Consider the following 24425-nt stretch of genomic DNA (forward strand, 5'->3'; position numbering starts at 1 on the left):
AGTGCATCCCTAAAACTACACACCTATCTCATTTGTGCAGGAAGTTTAATCACTTTTAACATTTTTTTCCTGTTAATGTAAGAAACTTAACCACTGTAACCATATCCTTCCCTATCAGTCATATCCTTGTGTAACTATTTTGGTTTAGATGATCTTGACTACAACATTACTCAATTGTTGGAAAAAAAAAAAAAACCCAAAACAAAACACAAACTCATACATTTTTATCATTAAATCGTTTTAATACTGTTCTTTTTTCTCAGCTTTGCAAACATGAACACAAAAAACATTACTAACACAAAACATAAAGGAATAAAGATGAAAAGGTTTCCCTAAATAAACAGGGAAGGTACTGTAAGAGGCATGTAGAGATATTTCCAATCCATATCTCCTGCCTCTCTAACTGCTCAAAGCAACACAAAGGGTCTTCCAGTTGAGATACTGAGGGAGAGCAGATATATGAGCGTCTATGTTTATACTGGAATATTGATGGAGAGAAGAAAGTAGTGAGTGGATTGGAGAGTTGACTTTGGACTGAGTTCCAGTATAGTGCATGGACTCGATTATAAAGCAGACAATGTACTGTAAATGTACACACATATATACACACACACACACCTGAACTTGAACAAACAGATGACTCCAAGGTTTTGGATAACAGTGAACTTTTTTTTTTTTTTTTTTTTTTTTTTTAAACCTGACTGAACTGATTCTGTATCAGGAAAAAATTCCATTACATTTCATGTTTCTTCATTTTTTCTTGTAATGTAGGATAATGCAACGTCCTCCGAGGCAAAATAAAGACCCTTTTGTTCTTGCAATGCGCATCAGCATGTAACATGAAACTACAAGATGTCAGTAAGTCTCTGCAGCAATGTTGCTAAGGCATGTCTCTGTAAACCTATTACTGTATATTTGCTTTCGCTCTCATGACAGGGAAAGATATAAAAAGAGGAAAGTACCGCTAAAAGCTTATGACATTCCCAGCCCCAGACAGGATAAAGAGAATAAAAAAAACACCATAATGGCGCATTTAGCCTGTGCATTTCACAGTCTGGTTAGCTGTAAACAAGCAAAACCGTCTCCACACAATCAAGCCAATAATGACTGTTGACCCAAACAAACTGGATGAGTAAAGTTAAGGGAGAGCAATCCAGATGGAGGGTGTGAAAGAAAACAAAAAAAGTAGCTGCGAGTATGATATGGTCGGCAGTGCCAAGCGGAAACAACTGTTGTAAACTCAATGAAACAGCGAAAACCCTGGAAGCTCTTTGAACCCTATTTCTTTTCTTGGCATCTATGTGTCGCTTTATAGATTGGACTCTATGGCAAACGCCTTTGAATGTGGTTTTGGCAGTGGAAAACGGTCTGAGACTTGTCATAATCATGTCCGTATGGAGATTTGACAGAAGTGGAAGACACTTTACATTCACTTGATATTTTGGGAAACAATATAAATGATGTATAGATGACTGACTTTAAAATAAAAAGACTAAATTTAAACTGAATTTTATCATTGTGGGTTTCTTTTTGTGTCTGTCTCCCAAGAAAAGAAATGAAGTTAGTTTTAATTAGACACTCACAACAGGCAGCTTAGAGACATTTCAGCAACTAGGAACCTAAAATACAAAATAAATCTAATCCATAATGGCTTTAAGCAGGGTTTTAAGGGACAACAACTAATGATGTTTTAATTTACAATAATAGCAATACTGAATGGACATCAACACCACAAAAAAAAAAAAAAAAAAAAAAAAAAAAAAAGTTAAAAATACAAAAAAAAAAAAGAAAAAACACATGACAAAAGCATAGGAAATAATATCAACTGTACAGAACAATAAGGGCAAAGTCCATTCTAAATGGCTCTTCATTCAGTCCATTTATCTTTCACAGCAAATTAATCATCCATGGAGCTAAAAGCCTGGGATGTGTGGAGAGAATTATGGGAGATTTGTTGACAGTGAAGAATCCAAAACCACATGTGAAGAAACTCGAAGGTTTGCTGCAGATTAGATAATGTCACCAACAAAATATGAAGTTTACACAGCTTTTATGGTCTTCAACCTTTTACTAGCTTGGCAAGACATATTTTCAGAGTCTCTTGTTTTGCCTCATGTGATCATGAGTCTTGCATCCATTCGTGTCTGCAACACTGGAAAGGAAAAGGAGAATCTCTTTTCAGTGCAAGTTCTCTTTGCAATCCTCTTGAAAAAGTTGCGGTTGGTCAGAACCCCTTTAGGATAGGGGCATGTGGTCCAGGCCAGATAACAGTTACATCACTTTTTTTTGTGTTAGCTGAGACCCTTTTCTCCGTACTTTACTTCCCATATCCAGCAATAGGATTACAGCTCATTTACATAGCTTCTTTTATATAAACAAAGAAATAAAAATGAGCCAAAGGTTACAATTGCGTCAATGCAAAAAGGCACTTCCGTTTTCAGTCTGCTACTAACACTCTTCTAGTAGATTGCACTTAGTTTAATCACTTGGTTAGGTTCTTCCACTATCAGGCCCTACTCGATGACTTCAAACCACATCCTGGCTGCTGTCCCACAGGGTTTTTTTTCACATTACCAAATTCATCATTCAACTTATCCCAGATAAAGGATAGAGCCTGTGAGTAATCATTTGACAAGAAAAAAATAGTAAGTGCCGTTCTGTGGGATTGGAATAAAAATGACACTAAACAGGTCCTCCAGAGTTTTTCAAAATGTTTTACTGTACTGGATCTCAGAAATAAGATGGTTTTAAGGATGATAGATTGTTATTTGATGGGTAGTGTTCTTGCATCAAGGGAACCTCATAGTCCAAACCCCCATTCTGTTGCAACGATGGAGGTGTTTGAGGAGTATGACAGGAGTCATTTTCAGGCTGTTTGTGGGGTAGTGTTCCATTTCCCCCATTTTCCAGACAAGGTTTTCCTCCCTCAAGGTCCATGGGATCAGAATCCGCTGGACCAAGCTCTAGCTCCATTCCTGCCTTTGCCTGCCTCCTCTTTCGCAAGCAGATGACGGTTCCAGCCACCACAGCCAACCCCAGCACCAAGGCCAGGGCAGCCAGGGCGGGGATAAGAGTGTCGGTCAGTTGTCCTGGTGTTGTCACCTGGGGCTCTGAGGATGTCAAGGGAATCCCTGCAGTGCGAGCTTCTGTACAGGAAACTGTTTCCACAGAGTTGTTGGTTTTGGAGTTGATTCTTTCAACTAATGGACTTGCACAGACTGAGTAGGTGCAGTTGGGTCTCAAACCACGTATAGTATACTCTGGATAGGATGCTGGTACTCTCAAAATTATGGGCCGCCGGTCAGGGCCTGACAGGTTGCGGTAGGTCAGCCTGATTCCACGAATGTGAGGCTGCGTTTCAATGAAGCGATGTAGGTCAAGAAGGATAGATGTAGCTGTCACCTGACGCGAACTGATAGCATCAAGTTCGGGCATGACTGGGGCCACCACAGAGACCTCTGTTGCTGAAGGTTTTGGTGGCTCTGGAACTTCATCCATATTTTCACAGTAGAGACCAGTAGTTCCTGATGGACACAAGCAGCCCAGTTGCCCCAGAGGATCAAAATTACAGGTGCCCCCATTGAGGCAAATGTTTGAGGGGCAGATGTGCTGTCCGTATTCCCCGCTGGTGCTCGGCGAGACTGCAGTTTCTGGTGGAAGTTGGTAGCTGTCTGTTTTAGAGGACAAAGTTTCCTCACTGGGTGGAGGTGGGGGAATAGCATTTGTATGGGTGGTTTCTGGAGATGTGGTTGGCATCTGTGGAACAGGAGTACTTCCAATGGGTGAGTCAATTAGCACTGTTGTGGTATGTGGACACCCAAAGTCTTTGTTCTCTAGTTCTGACAACATCTTCCCAGCGTTAACTAGAGGGAAGTGGCATCTGGTTTCCTCACGCCTCCCAAGAGTCACACCCTTCTCTTTTAGCCACACAGGGAACCAGGCTAAAGGACACAGGCAGTTGAAGGGATTCTCAGCTGCTGTCAGGTCCATCAATTTAGGGAAAGTCTGTAAGAAACCCAGGGGAAATCCTTGTAAATTAAGTCCACTTAGATCCAATTCCTGCAGCCCAGTGAGTTTCTGAAAGTCCTCCAACCTAAGCTCTCCCAGTGGGTTGCCAGCCAAACTGAGCTTGATCAGCCCCTTCAGGGTGTCCTGCTTTAGGGCCTGTGGCACTTCTACTAACTGGTTCATAGAGATATCAAGGTAATGGAGGTTCCCCAGGGAGGCAATGAGATCCTCATCCAAAGAGGTGAGTCCCAAATACGACACCTTGAGGGCTTCCAGGTGAGGTGTCTGGAGGTCTGAAGGGCCCAGGGTTGGGATGTTGTTGTTACTAAGATCGAGGAGCAGAAGCCTTGGGAAATGAAGGGATGGCAGGGAGGTGAGTTGGTTCCCTTGAAGCTTGAGTTCTAGTAGCATCTCTAAACTTTCAAAAGCTTCTTTATGGATGCTCTGGATACGATTTGAATGAAGATATAGCCTCTCCAGCTGAACCAACCCAGAGAAACTCCCTTTAGAAATGTGAGTGATGTGGTTAGAAGAGAGATCTAAGTTCTTCAGCTTTGACAGCATCCCAAACACACCATCTGGAACCTCTGTGAGCTCATTCTGACTCAGATCTAGCAACTCCAAATCTCCCAGACCTCTGAAGTCATCTTGGGCCAGAGTGTCAATGCCATTCTGGAAAATGTAGAGATTTCGGGTTGTAGCAGGAGCATGAGGCACTGTGCTGGACCGTCGATGAAAACAAAATATTAAATCCTGTCCTTGGCAGGAGCAGTCTTCTGGACAGTCGGAGGATAAAACCAATCCAGATGAAAGGAGGAAGAGCAGGAGGGAAGGCAGCATTGTGAAGTCAGGCCTTAAAATCTGAAAAACATGACAAAAAGAGATGAAAGTTGTTATTAACCACCATATAGTGAAATATAAACACATCAACATAATGACGACAAGGATATTGTTATAATTCTATTAATATTATCCATTATAGTTTTTGTATTGTTCAATCAATTTCCGGTTGTGATTCCACGATCAAAACCTTTTACATTTTTATAAAGTAGTAGTAAAAATAAATTGCATATAATATTTACAAGTATTCATCGACAACATATGATCTACAAATGTGCACTTAAAGAGTCATATCTAATAAACATTTTACAGTTCAATTAAACTTATGGCAACAAACATGCAAATATATTTGTCCTACATTTAACGAGTCATAAAGTGTTTCCCACATATACATTATTTATGTGTGTGTTTTGCATATTAATGATGCCAAGCATTGGTTTTGTATTTCCTTCATTTCTTTATTTCTTATTTTATTTGTTATGTACCTGTCTGAGTTTTCTAGCTCTAATAATAACATCCATAGGGTTCACTGTCAAAGCAAAGTAATAATGTACAGCTACTGAGTAGGGCTGCACGATATTGGAAAAAACTAACATTGTGATTTTTTTGTAACCCCGTGATATCTATTGTGATATGAAAAACTAGTCAGGAGGATATAATAGCTGTGTGGTGCCGAAACAAATTAGTTGTGTTTTCTCTTGTTGTGGCAATAGATGGAGGGCACTATTGACACAGAACACGTGTTTCAATATCATCCTTCTTACAGGGTGGGGAAGCAAAATTTACAATGAACATTTAGTTGTTTTTTCTCAGCAGGCACTACGTCAATTGTTTTGAAACCAAACATATATTCATGTCATAATCATACCTAACACTATTATCCATACCTTTTCAGAAACTTTTGCCCATATGAGTAATCAGGAAAGCAAACGTCAAAGAGTGTGTGATTTGCTGAATGCACTTGTCACACCAAAGGAGATTTTGTGATAAATCTGTCATTTCTGCGGTTCAGAACAGCATTGACAGTGAAGATCTTTTCATCTGAAAAGATCGTTACAATGGAGGACTTTTTCTTGAACCATGTAATAATTTTCTTGCACCTTTCCAATCTCTTTTCCTTCATAGCTGTTGTCAACAAGTGTTTTGGTGTTCTTCTGTAAGATTTTAACTTCAAATCATATTTTACTGCATTTCTAACGGTCTTGTTGTCTACCTCAAGTTCAACTGCCATTTTTCTCATGGATTTGGTTGGATCCTTTAGGATTTTGGATTTGAGAGCTTTAATAAAAGCTTTGGTACGTTTTTTGTTGCTTCCTCCACTTCCAGACTTTCTCATAATAGTTTTGCTCATAGTCATTCTCTTCTTTCCATTATAAACAGTCTTTATGGACACTCCAACTATTTTTGAAATCTCCTTTGGTGTGACGAGTGCATTCAGCAAATCACACACTCTTTGACGTTTGCTTTCCTGATTACTCATATGGGCAAAAGTTTCTGAAAAGGTATGGATAATAGTGTTAGGTATGATTATGACATCAATATATGTTTGGTTTCAAAACAATTGACGTAGTGCCTGCTGAGAAAAAACTAAATGTTCATTGTAAATTTTGCTTCCCCACCCTGTATAGCCAAAATATAATCCTACTATATAATGCACGTTTCGGCCCGGCCCCGTGTCTGTCCCATCAATGTCCGTCCGATTGATGTTGCAGCACGGGGCAAGGTATGGCACCACGGGTACAATGCCGCTAGTTCTAGATATCTGACATTGCTTTTCTTTTTGGCATCAAGTCTTCATTGTCAGTGATTTTCTCTTGTTCGTTGCTTATTTTTCAAAGTTGTTACCAGCGACTCATTCCACGTGCGGGGGCATGGTCTGCTTCGGCAAACTGATTAAGAACGATTGTGATTGGTGGATAGTTGTGTGCGGTGTGTGTCAGGTACCCAGGATGAAATTAGATGAGAACACGTCAAGTTAATTTGCCTCTTACACTGCAGAACCTGCGATGTGACTATTGCGGTCACATACATTGCGATGATGATGCTCAAACGAGATATTGTGCAGCTTGAACTAGGACAGATTTGATTTCTTCTCCCTTGATATCCAACATAGTGGACCCCTAGTGGAAGAACCCTCCTGATTTCAGCTTCTCTGTGAGTATTATAAGTCATCCAAATGGGGGTGCTTTAGTTGAAAATCAATTTTTTTGACCTAAATCAAACAATAATAGGCCTATTGAGATAAAAGTTGGTTCATATTGATTGTCTTACAAATGTCCATTCCCTGGCTACCATCCAGAGTTCATATGGTGTCATTTTCATTCACTAGATGGAGTTTTGTGGTTCGATATATTGTGCAGCTCTACAACTGAGCTTCCAACATGCACTGCTGACATTGTGTTGTTTTCTTTTTAAAGTGAAACCATACTTCTGACCGTTTACCATGGGCCACCTTTCACACTGATGTGATATTAGCTATGCATACCACCCTTTCCAAACTAGCCTTTCCTGGGAGATCAATACATACAGCTCACACATATATGTATCTGTGTAGGAACTGATAAGCTGGTACATGATGCTTGGAATTTTCTAGATTCTATCTTGAAACTGAGCTCAATTTTCTGGCCTATCCACTAGTGAAATCTCCGTTCTACTCCAACAGTGACCAGCAGCCCTGCAAATCTGGACCTACAGGCTGAGGCAATGCATTAACACAGCCCACCCACCGTGACCTTCCAAGGGAAAGTGAGAAAACCAATTCAGCCTCTTCCATTTGTTTATGACACAGTCCTCAGCCCATGAAAACTAGCTACACAGCTACTACATACAAACATACCCAAAGCAAATACGCTGTTAATGGAGAACACATACATGCACACACTCATTTATATATTTGATGAATCATGTTACCATTTATGCACAGTATACAGATGTGTAGAAAACTGCACTGGCAAAAGTGACTGTTACACGCATGTTGTAACTACATTCACGACTCTCATCCTTACTTCTACTTTCTTCTCTTAATCTCATCTCCAGCCCTGTAACTTCTCCTCACCTTCACTTTTTCTCTATTCCTTTCCGTTGATACTCTTTTCTAATTGTTCCCAGTCTGTTCACCAATATGTATAAAACACACAGTGGAAAAAAAACAAAACAAAACAAAACATGTTGGGGCCAAAAGTTCATCTTTGTGCAGATGCCCGCGCTTCCAAGAAACTTTGGTAAGATTTACTGCCTTAGGCCAGAACTGGAGCATTGCCTCCTTTCTGTAATAAATGGTATGATTCACTTCACTTTGCAGAAAGATAAACAATCACTCCCTCCTAAACTGACATTCACGAAATTTATGCACTTCCTTTTTTTGTTTCTTTACCTAACTGTACATTCCACTGCTCCTTTTTTCAATCCACCGATCACCTCTTCAAATATATTCATCTAAAAATGACAATAGTGTGGAAAAAGTAAAGCTAAAGCCAGGTCTCTGCCCTGTTTTCTTCGACACCATACTTTATTGTGATTCAAAAGAGCTGAAATGTAAATTTTCGCTGGAAAGAGAAGATATTTTTCAGCCTCAGCTAAAACAGACTGTATCTTCTTCCAAACTGAAATGGCAAGTGAAAACAATGGTGATTGTCATGGCACGATTCAGCCATGAGATGATATCAAGGCTGGAGACTGTGAACTCCAGACCAGTCGGAGCCTCCGTAGTCTTCATATTCATGTCTGATTTCATCAGGCTTGTTTTGGATGAGCTTTAAGCTGTGTCATCACGAAGTCACAGAGAGAGACACTAAACTGACACTGAGTCAATGTGAGCTTATCTGAATGAGTAAAGATAAAAACAAGTCAAACTGGATGCACTTTAATAACCTTTTAGAGTCCTACTCAACCCTTTGGTACAGCATGTTGTTTTGAGTCACTCTATCCTTTCTAGAAATATGTTGAACTTGAACCTGAAGATGCCACACCTATTAGCAGGTGATACGTTAAAGAACCTACTACATTTACTTGTGTTTTTCAGTTTTCACTTCAGCTTTACAAAGTAGGTTAGAAGCATATAACTCACTTCAGACATGAGACTGATGGATGGAATTTGCAAAGATAAGCCTTTTTTTTTTTTTTTTCATTAGCCTAGAGAATTTTTTTCATGGCTGAGAATGAGATACAGTTGTGTCTCATTATCACTCTGTACAACTGACGGATAGATCATGTCATCATTGTCATCCTGATATGAAAATAAATAAAGAATAAACACATAACGCATCCATCACATGCAATGAATAAGAAAAATGGTTTTATTACCAAGTGCCATGCATTTGTAATAAGTACACTGCAAAAACTGCCCTGCTAGAAATAAATCTAATATTCCTAAATCTGATCAAATTCGTTCATATTGAGCAAAAACATCTGCCAATGGGGTAGAAAAAATTTACTGGCTAAAATTCTTAAAACAAGCAAAACGTCTATCAACTAAAAGAACATAATACACCTTAACCCTTTCATGCACGAATTATGACAACCTTAGTCAAGATTTTTTTCTTCAGTGTTTAGCCATAAAAAAAACAATGCGATCCAGTTTTTTTTTCCTATGGACTTACAAAAATATCCATGCATTTAATTTTTGAAGTAAAGAAACATGTGTTTAAAACCCAATATCAGAGAGTGATATGAAAACAATGAAATAAAAACATTTTTAATGCTGCTAATCTGATGTCTTCTCACATTTTAACATATTCTAATGCTAGTAATTACTCACTTCATGGAGATAATATGCAAAAAAAAAACAACTTCTTGTCTAACAAATAACTGATTTACACTCAAACATGTTAGTGCAGATCAGGTTTATCAAGAACAGCAAAGTTACAATAATAATCTGAATTACAGTGTATGGGATGGTGCCTAAGCGTCCACTGTGTTGGCTGATATGGAACTAAAACAACAAAACCCATTAATATACAAGAGAACAGCTGGAGAAGAACTGTCCACTGGAGTGGACAGTGCATGAAAGGGTTAAAACTAGACAAAAATGCTAGCATTTTAGCAAACAGTGCTTACTACAAAAAAAAAATCATGCTCATTTAAGACAGTATTACTTTAAATGAGGAATTTTAGACTGAGCTGGCTATAAGAATTTAAGTCTTAAAATAAGAGGAACAAGTAAAAAAAAATCTTTATAAAATTTGTACAGGCTGTAGGAATTTTTCAGTCATTTTTCAAATTAGTCAAGGCTCATGTTAAACTGTTATCATTTTTGTTATGTTTTAAGCCTGGAAATAACAATAAATGGTTAAAAAAAAAAGTTAGTTGCTGTCATTTCTTAAGATTCTTAAATTGAGAAGTTGTACAAGTGGTTTCACTCTTAAAACAAGGAAAACAATCAGGATCCTGTGCTGAGATAATTTGTAAAATATTGCCATACATTGTTACTAGTAAAATCCACCTTGATATTTGCTGGAAAATCTTAGTATGTTAGATATATATTTTTTTAGTATCAATATTATTTTTTATGTAAAATTTTCTTGGCATGCTTTTTTTCTATTTAAATGAAAAATAAGACAAATGTTCTAGAAACAGGGCTTTTTTCACTTTCTTATAAATCATTTTTTGCAGTGTATGACAACAATTGAAGTCTGTAATTATCTTAAAGTTGTAATACCGATGATGGCCACTGGGGTTGGTGACAAAAAGCCCCAGTTCCCTTAGACATTGAACTTATCTCTAAAATACTGTCATTCATTTTGGGGTTTTTTTTTGTAAGCTAGTGCTTAGCATTAGCTGACCTCTAACTCCTCGGCTGCCATAGCTCCGCCCCTTTGGTACAAATATATTCTCTTCTGGCTCCAAAAAGCCAACATGGTGGCAGCCCAATCGCAAACTAGTGGCTTCAGAACAGCAGGTGAGAAGCCAAGGAGTGATGTCACAGGTCCTCCATCTATTACTATACAGTCTATTAGTGATGTCCCGATCTGGATTTTTTTGCTTCCAATCCGATCCAATTTTTTTTAGGATTAGTTTTGCCAATACCGATCTGACACCGATCCGCTACAGACTTTTTACAATAAAATTTTGATTTAAATTTGTAGTCATTGTTTATAGATGATGCTATTATTTTACTTGAGATCACAACTGGGCTGAATGTGGAACCTGAACTAAAATAAGTATGACACATTTGACTCTTAATAACTTTCGTATAATTTTGGCACTTTCCAAATTCATACTGTGGGACAAGTTAGAACCTTTGGCGGGCTGCTTTTGGCCAGCATTTGCTTCTGCTGTAGCCAGTCTATGGATAGGTCTGTCCAGGGATTATATGGGTGAGTGTTCTGCGCCGTACATTAGTGATGCTCGGATCAGCAGGTTACTCGCAGGTTGGGTTGGGTCGGGTCAAATAATTCCACAAAAGCCCCACGGGTTGAAAAAAACCCAACTGGCGCATCACCTTAAAGTGAAACCTATAGACATTTTACTAATTCCTCTAACCCTCTCGCTCTTGTGAAGCCAATTTTCCTTTTCCCTATCTTCGGAAACTTTAACCCTTTTGTGCACAAATTATGAGAACCTTAATCAAATTTTTTTCCTGAGTGTTTTTATTCCTCTTTAGGCATGGAAAAAACAATGCGATTGAAAATTTTCTTCTGAAAAATAAATAAAATAAAATAAAAATTTAAAAATTAAAAAAAAAAAAACATAAAAAAAATAATGAAAAAAATTCTTATGAACCTATTTTTCATGAACTTGCAAAAATGTCCACTCAGCTGGACACCACACGTTTAATTTTCGATGCACAGAAACATGTATTTAGTGATAAATTGTGTGAAAACTATGGGGAGGGCTTGTGATTCTGGGGGTAGATGCTCAGGGGAGATCTACATAATGTTACCAGTTCATGTCAGAAAAGATATGTAGTGTCTTAAAACTTTAATAAAGATATGTGTAAAAAAACAAAAAAAAAACAAAACGAACAACAAAATCCATGAACATACAAGAGAACAGCTGTAGAATAGATGTCCACTGTAGTGACCAGTATGCATGAAAGGGTTAATTTGAGGGAGCAGGACGTGTGTTTATCCCCGCCCCAGAACCGGGTCCGCATCAGCTCGATCTCATGACTAAATCCAATCCGATCTTTTAAAAAATGCCACACCAGCAGCTGATACTGATCTGTAGATCGGACCGGGACATCCCTACAGTCTATGCATCTGACCCATTGACTCTACTCAAACTAAGTAGTAGCAGAAATTTGGTGGCAGTTCTCTGGGTACTTTTTTCATTTATCAATACTTCTATCATTATTGCAGTGTTCGGAGCAAAAATCTGCAAGCATTAAAACGTTTCACAAAGCAAAGTGTGTTACTGACATTCTCTCAAATGTTAACTGTGATTCTGGAAAATGGAAACACGGCTAAAGCCAAATGCATAAATCATATCCTGTCAGGAATGTTGATCGACCATAATGTCGTAGCACCAGCCTTTTTGGAGGGACAACGCAACAAAGCCACATGTACACTCTTTAATACTTTTGTTTCACAGAACTATGTTGAGTCTGAAGAACTTCAAAAAGCTGTATTACTTGTTAGAATGAGACCTAGTGCTCATGACTAATTTTGCATCTCTTTCTCTGTCTTTTCTATACTGACTCTGACTTCTTTGTCATCTTTGAATAATATTCCATTCATTCCTTCACATCTCTGTCATCATGTTATTTATTTGAGCCACGTTCCAGCAGCAGCAGCACCCTTAAAGGAATGACAAGGAGCTCTTATTATAACCCTGTCGCTTTTCTATAAACAGAAGGTGACTGCAAACAAAGAAAGATCCGGATTCCACAGCAGAGTCTGTGCGTCTTTAACCCTCGACAGACGCCTTAAACAAAAGCAGTCGTACGGCCTGTTGTACATGTAATCCTCTGCCATTAAGACGTGGAACCTGATGTAGACCGGTTCATTGTGTCTGTATGTACGTGACTTTTGTCTTAGAAAGAAGAATGCTGGTTCTGGTTATTAGTATGATGGCATTTGGAGACTTATGCTGTGTTTCCAGTGCATAGAACTGGCTCGACTCGACTCGGCTCGACTCAGGTACCAGGTACTATTCCTGGAGACCGTTTCCATTACAGGATACTACTGACTTTACAGTACCTGGACGTCATAGCAATGCGGCACGTTACTTCCGTGTTTTCTGCTCAAAGAGTTCCTGATAAATTCACTCGTTGCTTATTGTCTCGTCGAGCTCATGCTGAATTTTTACACCTGAATCTCCTCAACCGACCATGGTGTAGTTTTGCGGGCGGTCATCATGTGGATTAACCTACCGCTACATTTACTGTCAACTTCCGCATCTGTTTTTGTAAAATCACGGGTCACAGAAACAACTCTCTTCTGACCAATCAGTGGTCTGTAGTGTTTACACGTCACGTTTTAGTATCTGTTCCCCAGTCCTGGATCCTCAGCGGAGGTGATACCAAAAAAGTAGTACCGGGTACCAGATTCCAGGTCTTTATTCATAAGGGAAACGCAAAAAGGCCAAGTCGAGTCGAGTCGAGTCGAGCTGAGCCGGTACCACGTAATGGAAACGTTGCATTAAGCAACACAAGGAAGCAAACGTTCCAACTTTAACTACTTGAATGTTCTTTCTAAACTTAACTTCAGTTCACATTAGCCAGCTTTTCATCCAAAAAAGATGCCATTTTCAAAACAAGACAAAATTACAATAATCTTTATTTATATAGCACTTTTCATACAGTGAGGACTAATGGATAGATACATATGAGCAGTAGTTTTACATCTTAACTGCCAATTTGAGAGAGTTAAGACTGAAACTAACTGTCAAGTATGTTGATAATGTGATTCCTAATTAGCTTAAATCAGATTTAAAGTGGATTTCTAAACGATGTTAGTTAGATGTGGTATTTTAAGTAATAATACAACTGGTTATAAACATAACCCCAAGACTTTCACCCTGAATTTTGTCTATTTTGTCCCAAAATCCAAAGCTAGTGATAATTCTACCCTCTGACTCTTGGTGCGCATAGGGTTGTAGGGATGATTTGTTCCAGTGTTTGTCTAATGTTTGTTTCTGCAGTTCTTCATACATGATGTTGTGCAGTTGCTGTTTCTCATATAACACAACGTTTATATTCAGTGCATAAGATTTTAGGATGAGAGGGCCACCATAGGGGAGAGAGTGAGGTGAAAGGGATTTCATTTTTCATTTTCATTTTCTTGATTCATTCCAATCTAAATGATTGGAAAGGACCAGGATGAAGAAAACTTATAACATATGCTCCTTTCTTGAAACATCTGCTTACATCAGATACGTTGCCATTACAGCTATTACAGTAAACAGTTTACATGATAATGCAAATAAAACAAATCCAAAATCCGTAAGTAAAATTATTTCATTTTATGTTTTTATAAAGCTTCTCCATTCTTTCCTTATACAACCTCTTAAACTGAAAAATATTTGGACAGCTCTTCTCTTCCACTACCAAAGAATTCCACATCCTGACACCCACAATAGAAATACACATTTGCTTCACATTAGTCTGAACCCTTTGCTGTTTAAAATTTAACCTTCCTGATGAGATGCAACTAAATGTACAAACTCTTCCATTTTTTTGCAACAGTTTTAATTGATTTATTTTTTGTCATTCTTTTCACTTACATAATTTTAACTGAAAACTGTTTTCCACTGCTGTATATGTTCTTTTACCTTTTAATCCCTTTTCTTCCATTTTAATTTTATTTCTTTCTTTCTTGCCTGCCACTGGGACTGGAGATAGAAATTAGCCAAAAAGCTATAATCTGGTACGGAGCATCTTTACTTTGTTTGAGTCTAATGTTTTCACTATGACAAATAAACGAAAATAGAAAAAAAAAGTACCAACTAGGGATGTAACGATATGAAAATTTTATATCACAGTTACTGTGACCAAAGTTATCACGGTTATCATTATTATTGCAGTATTGTTGAAATTGTGCTAAAAATGTTCAAAAAGTACTTATACACACACTGAAATAATTTTACCAAGTTGTATTTTGAAAAAAACAAAAATCAAAACAAAAAAACAAAACAAAAAAAAAAAAAAACAAATAAAATAGGCACAATGTACCTTCTGTTGGCAAAAACATTCAAATATTAACCCTTAGTGGTCTGAGCCTATTTTGTCCATTTTTCAGTACCTTTGATTTTGTCTTTATATACTATATAAACAAATGTTTACTATACCCATGTTTGGTATCATATTTTTCAGCACAACTTCATCTATATCATCAACTTCAACTTAGTATATCAACACAAAAGGACCAAAAAAACACAAAAAATCTAAAATCTGATTTGAAAAATGTGTAAACTTTATTGCATAAATAACACAAAGATGCTTAATGAACCTTTTCAAAGACTTTAAAAGTGAATATTGGTTCCAAATATTAGGTATAGAAAATTCAAATTGTAATAAATTAAAACTATACTCTAATATTTGACTTAAAAGCATATCTTTACATAGGGTGTTTTCCCCTAAAAGTGCGGAAATCAAACACGGTTATCATGCTAATTAGAATTTAAATGGCAATACCAAAAGTCTGCAAATTTACCGCGGTTTATCATTATAACGGTAATCGTTACATCCCTTGTACCAACCGTCATTCAAGTTAACTTACTGAGTTAAGACATGTGGAGCCTTTTCTTCCTGTGTGCAATTAGCCCTGCATTAAAATACAGCTACATAAGTAGGTGTTGCAAAACCAGTTCTCTTTGCTCTTTCATAAATGTATTATTAACTCTGACAGAGTTTTCTGCTGTTAAGACTTCATGGCACATAGTATTTCCTCTGCTATTTGTATTAGTCCTGATAAAGCTGCATGATGAAAGAGAAACACTGCAGTCAGACGGACATAAAACAGGTCAACACACACACCCAAGACCGCAGAGCAGCACAACACACACACACACAAATACACACACATTCCTGCACATGTTAACACCGGCAGACACACACCGTCCACAACACAGCTGGATTCTGTTACCCACAATACACTGCAGTCATCTCTCACTGCGAGACAGAATGAAAGACTCACATAAACCCCGGTCCTCCCCTGCGATAACACAAAGGTAAAAACGAGAGAGAGACTAACACAGAGCATGAGTTACACAAAGAAAATGACACAAGAGACAGTGGAGAAGAGAAATTTACAGACTTAATAGCTGGTAGCTCCCGACTGCCTTCATTTGTACAAAATCTGGAGTAAACAAAATCTGACTCCTCTAAACTTTAAGTGTAGGTATGATGAAGACCAGATCCACCAGTGAAGACCAGATTCTCTAGATCAGTGGTCCCCAACCCCCGGTCCCCGGAACGGTACCGCTCTGTGGATCATTTGGTACCGGGCCGCAAAGAAAAAAAAAAAAGGTTGATATTAAAGCAATTTTTTCAATTAGTCTTCCAGAGATTTTATTTTGAAAAGTGACTTTCCGCCCTCGCCTCACAACTGCTAGACTCTGGTGCACCATTTCATGAATCAGTAGTAACACAAGCTAAAGAAATGAGCCAAAAACAAAATTCACTGGAGGACTTTTTTGGGAAGAAACGAGGAAACGATGAGGCTACAGAGGGGTCACAGACTGCCTGCAAACAGAAAGCTGCATTTAGAAGGAAATATCCTGATTCCTGCCAAAGTTACAGGTTCATCACAACAGGTGACACACAAACTGCTCCGGCACATCAATACATGTTTGAGACAACTTCAAACCTATGTGCATTATGGATTAAAGTCAAAGCAGAATATGCGGATATCGCCACAAAAGCCCTGAAAGTCCTTCTTCCGTTTCCAACCTCATATCATTGTGTGGCTGGGTTTTCTGCGATGATGAACTACCAAGTAGTAGACTGGATCTACAGAACACAACTGGACTGTGTGTCTCCCATCAGCCCCAGATGGGACCGTCTAGTTGCAGGGAAACAAGTCCAGGGTTCCGACTGATTCTGCATTAGGGTGAGTTGATATTATACTGTCGAATTACTGGAATTGCTTGATATACAGTGTAAGTGTTTCAGATCACATGCTCTGAACTGACAAAGGTTTTTGTTATTGGAACCCCTCCACCTCTTACCGGTCCGCGGAAAATTTTCATGCATGAAACCGGTCCATAATACAAAAAAGGCTGGGGACCACTGCTCTAGATCCATGTAGAACAGGGGTCTCAAATTCATTTACTTTCAGGGGCCACATTCAGCCTGATTTGATCTCCAGCGGGCCGAACCAGTAAAATAATAACAAAATAACCTATAAATAACGACAACTCCAAATTTTTGTCTCTGTTTTAGTGCAAAGAAACCCCATTAAATTATGAAAATACTTACTTTTATAAACTATCCAAACAAAAAAGATGCGAATAACCTGAAAAAAACTGAAATTTCTTAAGAAAAACAAGTGCAATTTTAACAATATTATGCCTCAACTTATCATTTCTACATGTGCATTATGGATCAGATCTACAAAGACACTGTTGTTCGTCCATCAGTCTCTATGACGACCTTGACTTCAGTTTTTGTGGGTCCTGGAGTGGGTTGTCAGCCCTATTTTTGCCCTGAGGTATCTGCCACAAAGACACTAAACACTTAGTAACAGGCAGAAAATTGTTAAAATCGTGCTTAATTTTCTTTAGACGTTTCAGGTTGTTCATATTTGTTCAGGTTATTCACATTTTATTGTTACAGGATAGTTTGTAAATGTAAATATTTCCATAATTTAATGTTATTTTTTGCACTAAAACAAAGACAAAAATTTGAAGTTGTGATTTCTTCTAGACATAATGTAATAATTTTTTTCACATCAAACCGAGAAGAAACTAGAAGCACTCGGAGAGCGCAGACCTCCGCCAAGGCTGATCAGTGGCCCCCCCTGTGGGCCCCCCCCACGCCAAGGAGGTTATGTTTTTGCCAGGGTTTGTTTGTTTGTTTGTTTGTCTGTCTGTCTGTTTGTCTGTCCGTTAGTGTGCAACATAACTCAAAAAGTTATGGACAGATTTTGCTGAAATTTTCAGGGTTTGTTGGAAATGGGCCCCCCCTGTGGGCCCCCCCACCCCCAATCACCACCAAAATTTAATCATTTCTTCCTTATCCCATTTCCAACAAACCCTGAAAATTTCAGCAAAATCTGTCCATAACTTTTTGAGTTATGTTGCACACTAACGGACAGACAAACAGACAGACAGACAAACAAACAAACAAACCCTGGCAAACACATAACCTCCTTGGCGGAGGTAAACATGGAGTCATTCTTTTTTGTAGGTTATTCTGCTGTTATTATTTTATAGTAGATCATATTGGTCTGTATGTGGAACCTGAACTAACTAAATTTTGACTGTGGAATTTTTGCACTTTGCAAATTCATCCCACGGGCCGCATTGAAACCTTTGGCGGGCTGCATTTGGCCCCCGGGCCGCATGTTTGAGACCCCTGATGTAGAAGGTGTTTTAGAAAATCCAGCCCAAACAGAACCAGACAAATATGCCTTCGACAAATTAAAGGTCACTCAGACTTTATTACAACACAGGGGTTTTCTCAGTTTGAGTCATGTATTTTATTGGTCATTTAGTGTTTCCCACATGATGACAGCACTTTACAGAGCGTTGCATCATTAGTAGGGGTGTTAGAAAATATTGGTTCTGCAATATATCAGAATATTTTATTTCACAATACTGTATCGATATTAAAAAGTACTGTAACGATATTTTTACGTATTTATTCAAATGCTGATATGGCGGAGGTTCATTTTTGTTTTTTGGTATTCTTTATTGTTTATATTTAACATTGTTTTATTAAATGATGGTTATTTGAAGCATCCTAAAAGCACCTTTTACTGTCTGAGAGGCAGATGTTAGTTCCTTTGCTGGGATTGCACAAAAATAATGTTATGATGTAGTTATGAACATTTGAGCAGGATCTTAAACTGTAATGTCTGTAAAACATAATTTAAGTTTGAACACAGGAACATTTTGTGATATAGCATTAGATCCTGTTGGGATCAAATAAAAATGTATTTAGTATTTGTGCAAATTTTGGGTGTAATTCAATTCAAGGAAATAATCATTTAAAATAAAGAAACAAACAAAAAATTGCGTTTTTACTAGTATCATAATATATCATGACATATTGTATCGTGATCTTAGTATTGTGATTTGTATCGTATTGCCAGATTGTTGCTAGTACACACCCCTAATCATTAGCTGCAGTTAGCATTAACGTCGCTATTTAAGTGTGTTTATGGTGATTCTTTAAGGTGTATTCACACCTACTTCGTTTGGTCCCTTTAAAATGGACCAGAGTTCATTTCCCCAGATAATCCGGACTTTTTTTTAGGTGTGATAGAAACATGCGAACTCTAACTCGAACCAAAGAAGTGGAGGTGGTCTTGGTCCATTTCCAAACAGACTCTGGGGCAGTTTACTTCTGGTGTGAATATAACCGGCTCTGAGCGGAAACAAACCAAGGAACCATGCGCCTTTTTGTGTTTGGTGAGCCACTGTATCCGCGTGGCATTGTGGGTAATCAACAAAACAGGAAGTAGCTGAGCCTTATTTGTAGCCAGAGCTAATAGCAGCAGCCATGAGCCGTGGACAGACGTGGAGCAATGAGGAGACTGAATGTTTTACTGACATTTGGTCAATGGTCACGTAGGACCTCCATGTTTGTTTTCATCAACACCCACCATCTCTGATTCACCCCACCCCTGACTTTTCTGTCCAATGCTGGCGCACTTTGTCACATGCGTGCTTCTGTTTACAAATTTTGGTCCATTAGGAAAAAGTGTAATGAGAATGCGATCCAACCCAAACGAAAAAATGAAATCTGCATTCGATCCGAATCAAATAAGCGGACCAAAGCACCTAAAACATTGGTTTAGTCCACTTTAACCTGTGGGAGTTTGTGTAATATGTTTTTCTCACACTCTAAACACATGACATAAAATGAATTTGGATTTTATTCAGTATTGCGGTTTTGCTCCAGGTGTATGACAGTGCATGAAACCATAACAGAAAGACACACAAAAAAACTGCTACAGAGATTTTATAAAAACTTAAATCTGGATGTGGATGTTTGACTATTAGCATAATCATTTGGTAGATAGGCATCCAGTTTTCAGTTTTAGCATTTGTTTTTCAATAATACAGTGGCAAGTAATAAGGTAATCAAAAAACCAGAATCAAAATAAACCTTATTCAACACCTACAAGGAATTCTTTGCCAGTAGATATGGTCTGTAGTAAATTATAAAAACAAGACCTAATAAAAAATAAATAAATAAATAACAAAAAGCCATCTTTCTCATGGCTGTTTTTAAGTTAAACATGATGTGACTGGGTTACTCTCCACTTCAACGTCAATTTTGTGTATCTGAACTACCAGTTTATGTATCAGTCGGTCTGTGTTGTATTGTGTCCAATTCATCCCATTATTTTATGTTGAATTAGCGAAGTATATGCTGAAAATAAGATGTAGACAAAGTGATGCTTTATTCACTGTTACTAGAGCACAGTCTACGTAATCATGAGGAATCACTTGCATTGTATTGGGGGGGGGGGGGTTAATATCAAATACCACATTAGCCCTGATTTTCTAATGCAACAAGATGTTCTAAGCGCTCCTGTGTAATTTTTTTTTAAATTTTCATCCAATCCCCCCCCACCCCGAAAATTACTTTTGAACTCTGAAAATCGCAACTTTCACAGTTTCTCCACTCTTTTGTCCAGTGCAGTGTATAACTACAGTATGTTCATGATGAGCCATTTAATGATCTTGTCAGTGCATATTGTATCATGAGAGTACTTTGTACTATGAGAAGTCTAATGTCAAGGTCATGTTGTAGGTTAAAGGTCACCAAAATGCCTAGTTTTTTTCAAAAATTCATACCATTCTGACATTTGATCAAATCTGTCCTCAGTTCTGTTCCCTCTGGTTTCCAGGTGGGATCCCCCTAGGCCTTTGGCCCTTTAAAGCCACATTAGAGACTAAATATTGCAAAATGTACATTCCATTTGAACTTGCCGCCATTAGTGTGGAAACACTAGCACACATTTTGGCAGGAACCACTAACACTTCATTCATTCATTCATTTTCTGAACCTGCTTTATCCTCACTAGGGTCACGGGGGTCGCTTGGAGCCTATCCCAGCTACTTACAGGCAAAGGCGGGGTTCACCCTGGACGTTTCACCAGTTCATCACAGACTGAACATAAAGAGACAAACAATCACTGTCACATTCACATCTATTTAGATTAACCCATTAACCTATCAGTGCATGTGTTTGGATGGTGGGAGGAGCCAGAGAACCAGGAAAGAACCCACGCAGACACAGGGAGAACATGCAAACTCCACACAGAAAGGCCCCACCCCCATCAACTGGTGTTGGAATTGAACCCAGGACCTTCTGTCTGTGAGGCACCAGGTCTATCCACTGCACCACCACCCACAATGGGACATATACATGTAAATGTCAAAGCCATGTGAAACGACCACTTGTTCTTTTTGACATGTCTATATGGAGAATACATGGAGTAAATAGCTCTGTTTAATATGTCTTATTGAATGGAAGTTGTTTGTGGTCAGTAGATGTGTTATGAGGAGAGAACCTGAGCCCAACATTTGGAAGAACCCACATTAACAGCTTCATTCCATGAAATATGCATTTTTGACTATTTGGGTGACCTTTGACCTGTAATTTGACCTTGACACTACACTTTTTGTAGTGCAAAGCACTCCGAAGACATGACATGTCTCACAAAAAACATTTAAGGACCTAGCATGAGCAGATTGACACATTGTACTTCATCAAAAGTGAAGAAGGTTTGAAAGTTGCCAAAAACTCCACATTTTCAGGGTTGAAAAAGTAATTTTCGGGGTGGGGGGGTGAGGAGTTTGGATGAAAATTAAAAAAAAAAAATAACACAGGAGTGCTTAGAACATCTTGTTGCATCAGAAAATCAGGGCTAAAGTTGAATCTGAAAATTTTCCTGAAATAAGCCCCCCCCCCCCACAATTATATTATCATGTGGATTTCATCACTGCTAAACTCTGTAAAAAATTCTGGTTGTGGATTGAATATCTATCTCAACCTTAGGGCGACAGCTCTATAAAGATCAGTGGAGTGTACAGTTATGTTGTCTGAAACCATATCCCTTTACTAAGATAAACAATTAAGGTGTTTACTAATCTGCACCATTGAATTAATATGTTGATCTGTACTTATTATTGGGTTCAAACAGAGGTCAAATATGACCCATAAGGGTGTAAATAAGGCATAAGAGGGTTGAACTATTAATATATAATCAGCATTAATTGACTTGTGTGAATGTGTCATGTAACTAAAGCCAATGTTCTTTTACAGACAAATAAAACATGTTTATGGTCTTTATTATTTCTGATTTTTCTTGTAAAAGTATAACTCATAACAGAAAACCAGAATAAAACGATGCAGTGTGAAGCAAAAGTATGACTATGTTGACAGCTTACTGCAAGTGGTGACGCCAAAATCAACTCATTAGGGGTGTAATGGTACAGAAATATTTCGGTTCAGAACGTTTTTGGTACAGGAGTCTTACTACTTGGAAATGAGGTGATGAAGAAACTTACGGTGGTGTAGGAGAGGTATGTGAGCAGGAAAAAGAAAAAAGGGGCTGGAATGAGGGTACAAAACACAGAGGGGATCATAAATTGTATTGGAGAATTGGTCTAGTGGGAGATGACTTCATTTTTGTGAAGAAACGGGGATGTGAGTTAGTGGTGCAGGCTTTACCTCAACTCCCCACAGTGAAATATCCTCTTACCTCATTCCAGGAAAATCACTTTAACCATCTAATCTTTCAATGCACCAAACCTGTAAAGTTATTGTGTAGGTACATAAAGTTTATGAATATCTGTGGGTTGCAAAGCGATGTGTACCTACATGCACCAACAAGCATGTGCAAGAATATGACAACACAAGGAAAGGACTTTTTTTTTTTAGGGGGGAAAAAAAGTGACAGTGCCAGACAACGGTCAGAGGAAAAAAAAAAGTCAAAAGACACTTAAACTGTATTTTAAGTGCACTTCTGAATAGGGATGTAACGATATGAAAATTTCATATCATGGTTATTGTGACCAAAATTATCACGGTTATCATTATTATCACGGTATTGTTGAAATTGTGCTCAAAATGTTCAAAAGGTACTTATACACACACTGAAATAATTTAACCAAGTTGTATTTTGAAAATAAATAAATAAATAAATAAAAATAATTGGCAGAATGCACTTTCTGTTGGCAGAAACATTCAAGTATTAACCCTTAGTGGTCTGAGCCTATTTTGGCCGTTTTTCAGTCCTTTTGATTTTGCCTTTATATACTATATAAACAAATGTTTACTATACCCATGTTTGATATCTTTTTTTTCAGCACAACTTCATTTATATCCTCTGCCTTTTACTTTTTTTTCACTTTAACCTACTGTATCAACATAAAAGGCCAGAAAACACCAAAAATATATAAAATCCGATTTGAAAAATGTATATGATTTATTGCATAAATAACACAAAGATGCGTAACAAACCTTTTCAAAGACTTTAAAAGTGAATATTGGTTCCAAATATTAGGTATATACAATTAAAATTGTAATAAATTAAAACTATACTCTAATATTTGACATAAAAGCATTTCTTTATGTGGGTGTTTTCTCCAGAAAAGTGAGGTAATCAAACACTACTACTACTACTACTATTACTACTACTACTACTACTATTACTACTACTACTACTACTATTACTACTACTACTACTACTGCTGCTGCTACTACTACTACTACTACTACTACTACTACTACTACTACTACTACTACTACTGCTACTACTACTGCTGCTGCTGCTACTACTACTTCTGCTACTACTACTACTACTACTACTACTGCTGCTGCTACTACTACTACTGCTACTATTACTACTATTACTACTTCTGCTACTACTACTACTGCTACTACTACTACTACTACTACTACTACTACTACTACTACTACTGCTACTACTACTGCTGCTGCTGCTACTACTACTTCTGCTACTACTACTACTACTTCTACTACTGCTGCTGCTACTACTACTACTGCTACTATTACTACTACTTCTGCTACTACTACTACTGCTACTACTACTACTACTACTACTACTACTACTACTACTTCTACTACTGCTGCTGCTACTACTACTACTGCTACTATTACTACTATTACTACTTCTGCTACTACTACTACTTCTGCTACTACTACTACTTCTGCTACTACTACCACCACCACTACTACCACTACTGCTACTACCACCACCACTACTGCTGTTACTACTGCTGTTGCTCCTACTACTACTGCTACCACTACTACTACTAATACTACTACTACCACTACTACTACTACTACCAGCTGAGTTTTTGCAGTTCTAGTAAAGTCCTCAGTCTTTAAAAAAAAACTAAATCCAACTATAAAAGTGCGTAAAAACAAGTTTCAGACTTTAAATATCTACACGTCCTCCTGCTGAAGCTGGAGAAGCTGTAAGGTGAAGGAG

General features: G+C 37.9%; 1 protein-coding gene across 1 annotated transcript in view; it reads right to left on the reverse strand.

Annotated features, from left to right (window-relative positions):
• Window positions 1-268: 268 nt before the first annotated feature.
• Window positions 269-24425, reverse strand: part of LOC115427348 (vasorin-like) — a 67713-nt gene continuing 43556 nt past the window's right edge. Inside the window, exon 2 of the mRNA XM_030145878.1 lies at window positions 269-4869. Coding sequence (XP_030001738.1) covers window positions 2731-4848 — 2118 coding nt within the window. The 5' untranslated portion in view covers window positions 4849-4869 and the 3' untranslated portion in view covers window positions 269-2730. The remainder of the gene's footprint in view (window positions 4870-24425) is intronic.

The sequence above is a fragment of the Sphaeramia orbicularis genome, chromosome 1, assembly GCF_902148855.1.
Source record: "Sphaeramia orbicularis chromosome 1, fSphaOr1.1, whole genome shotgun sequence".
Classification (NCBI taxonomy): Eukaryota; Metazoa; Chordata; class Actinopteri; order Kurtiformes; family Apogonidae; genus Sphaeramia; species Sphaeramia orbicularis.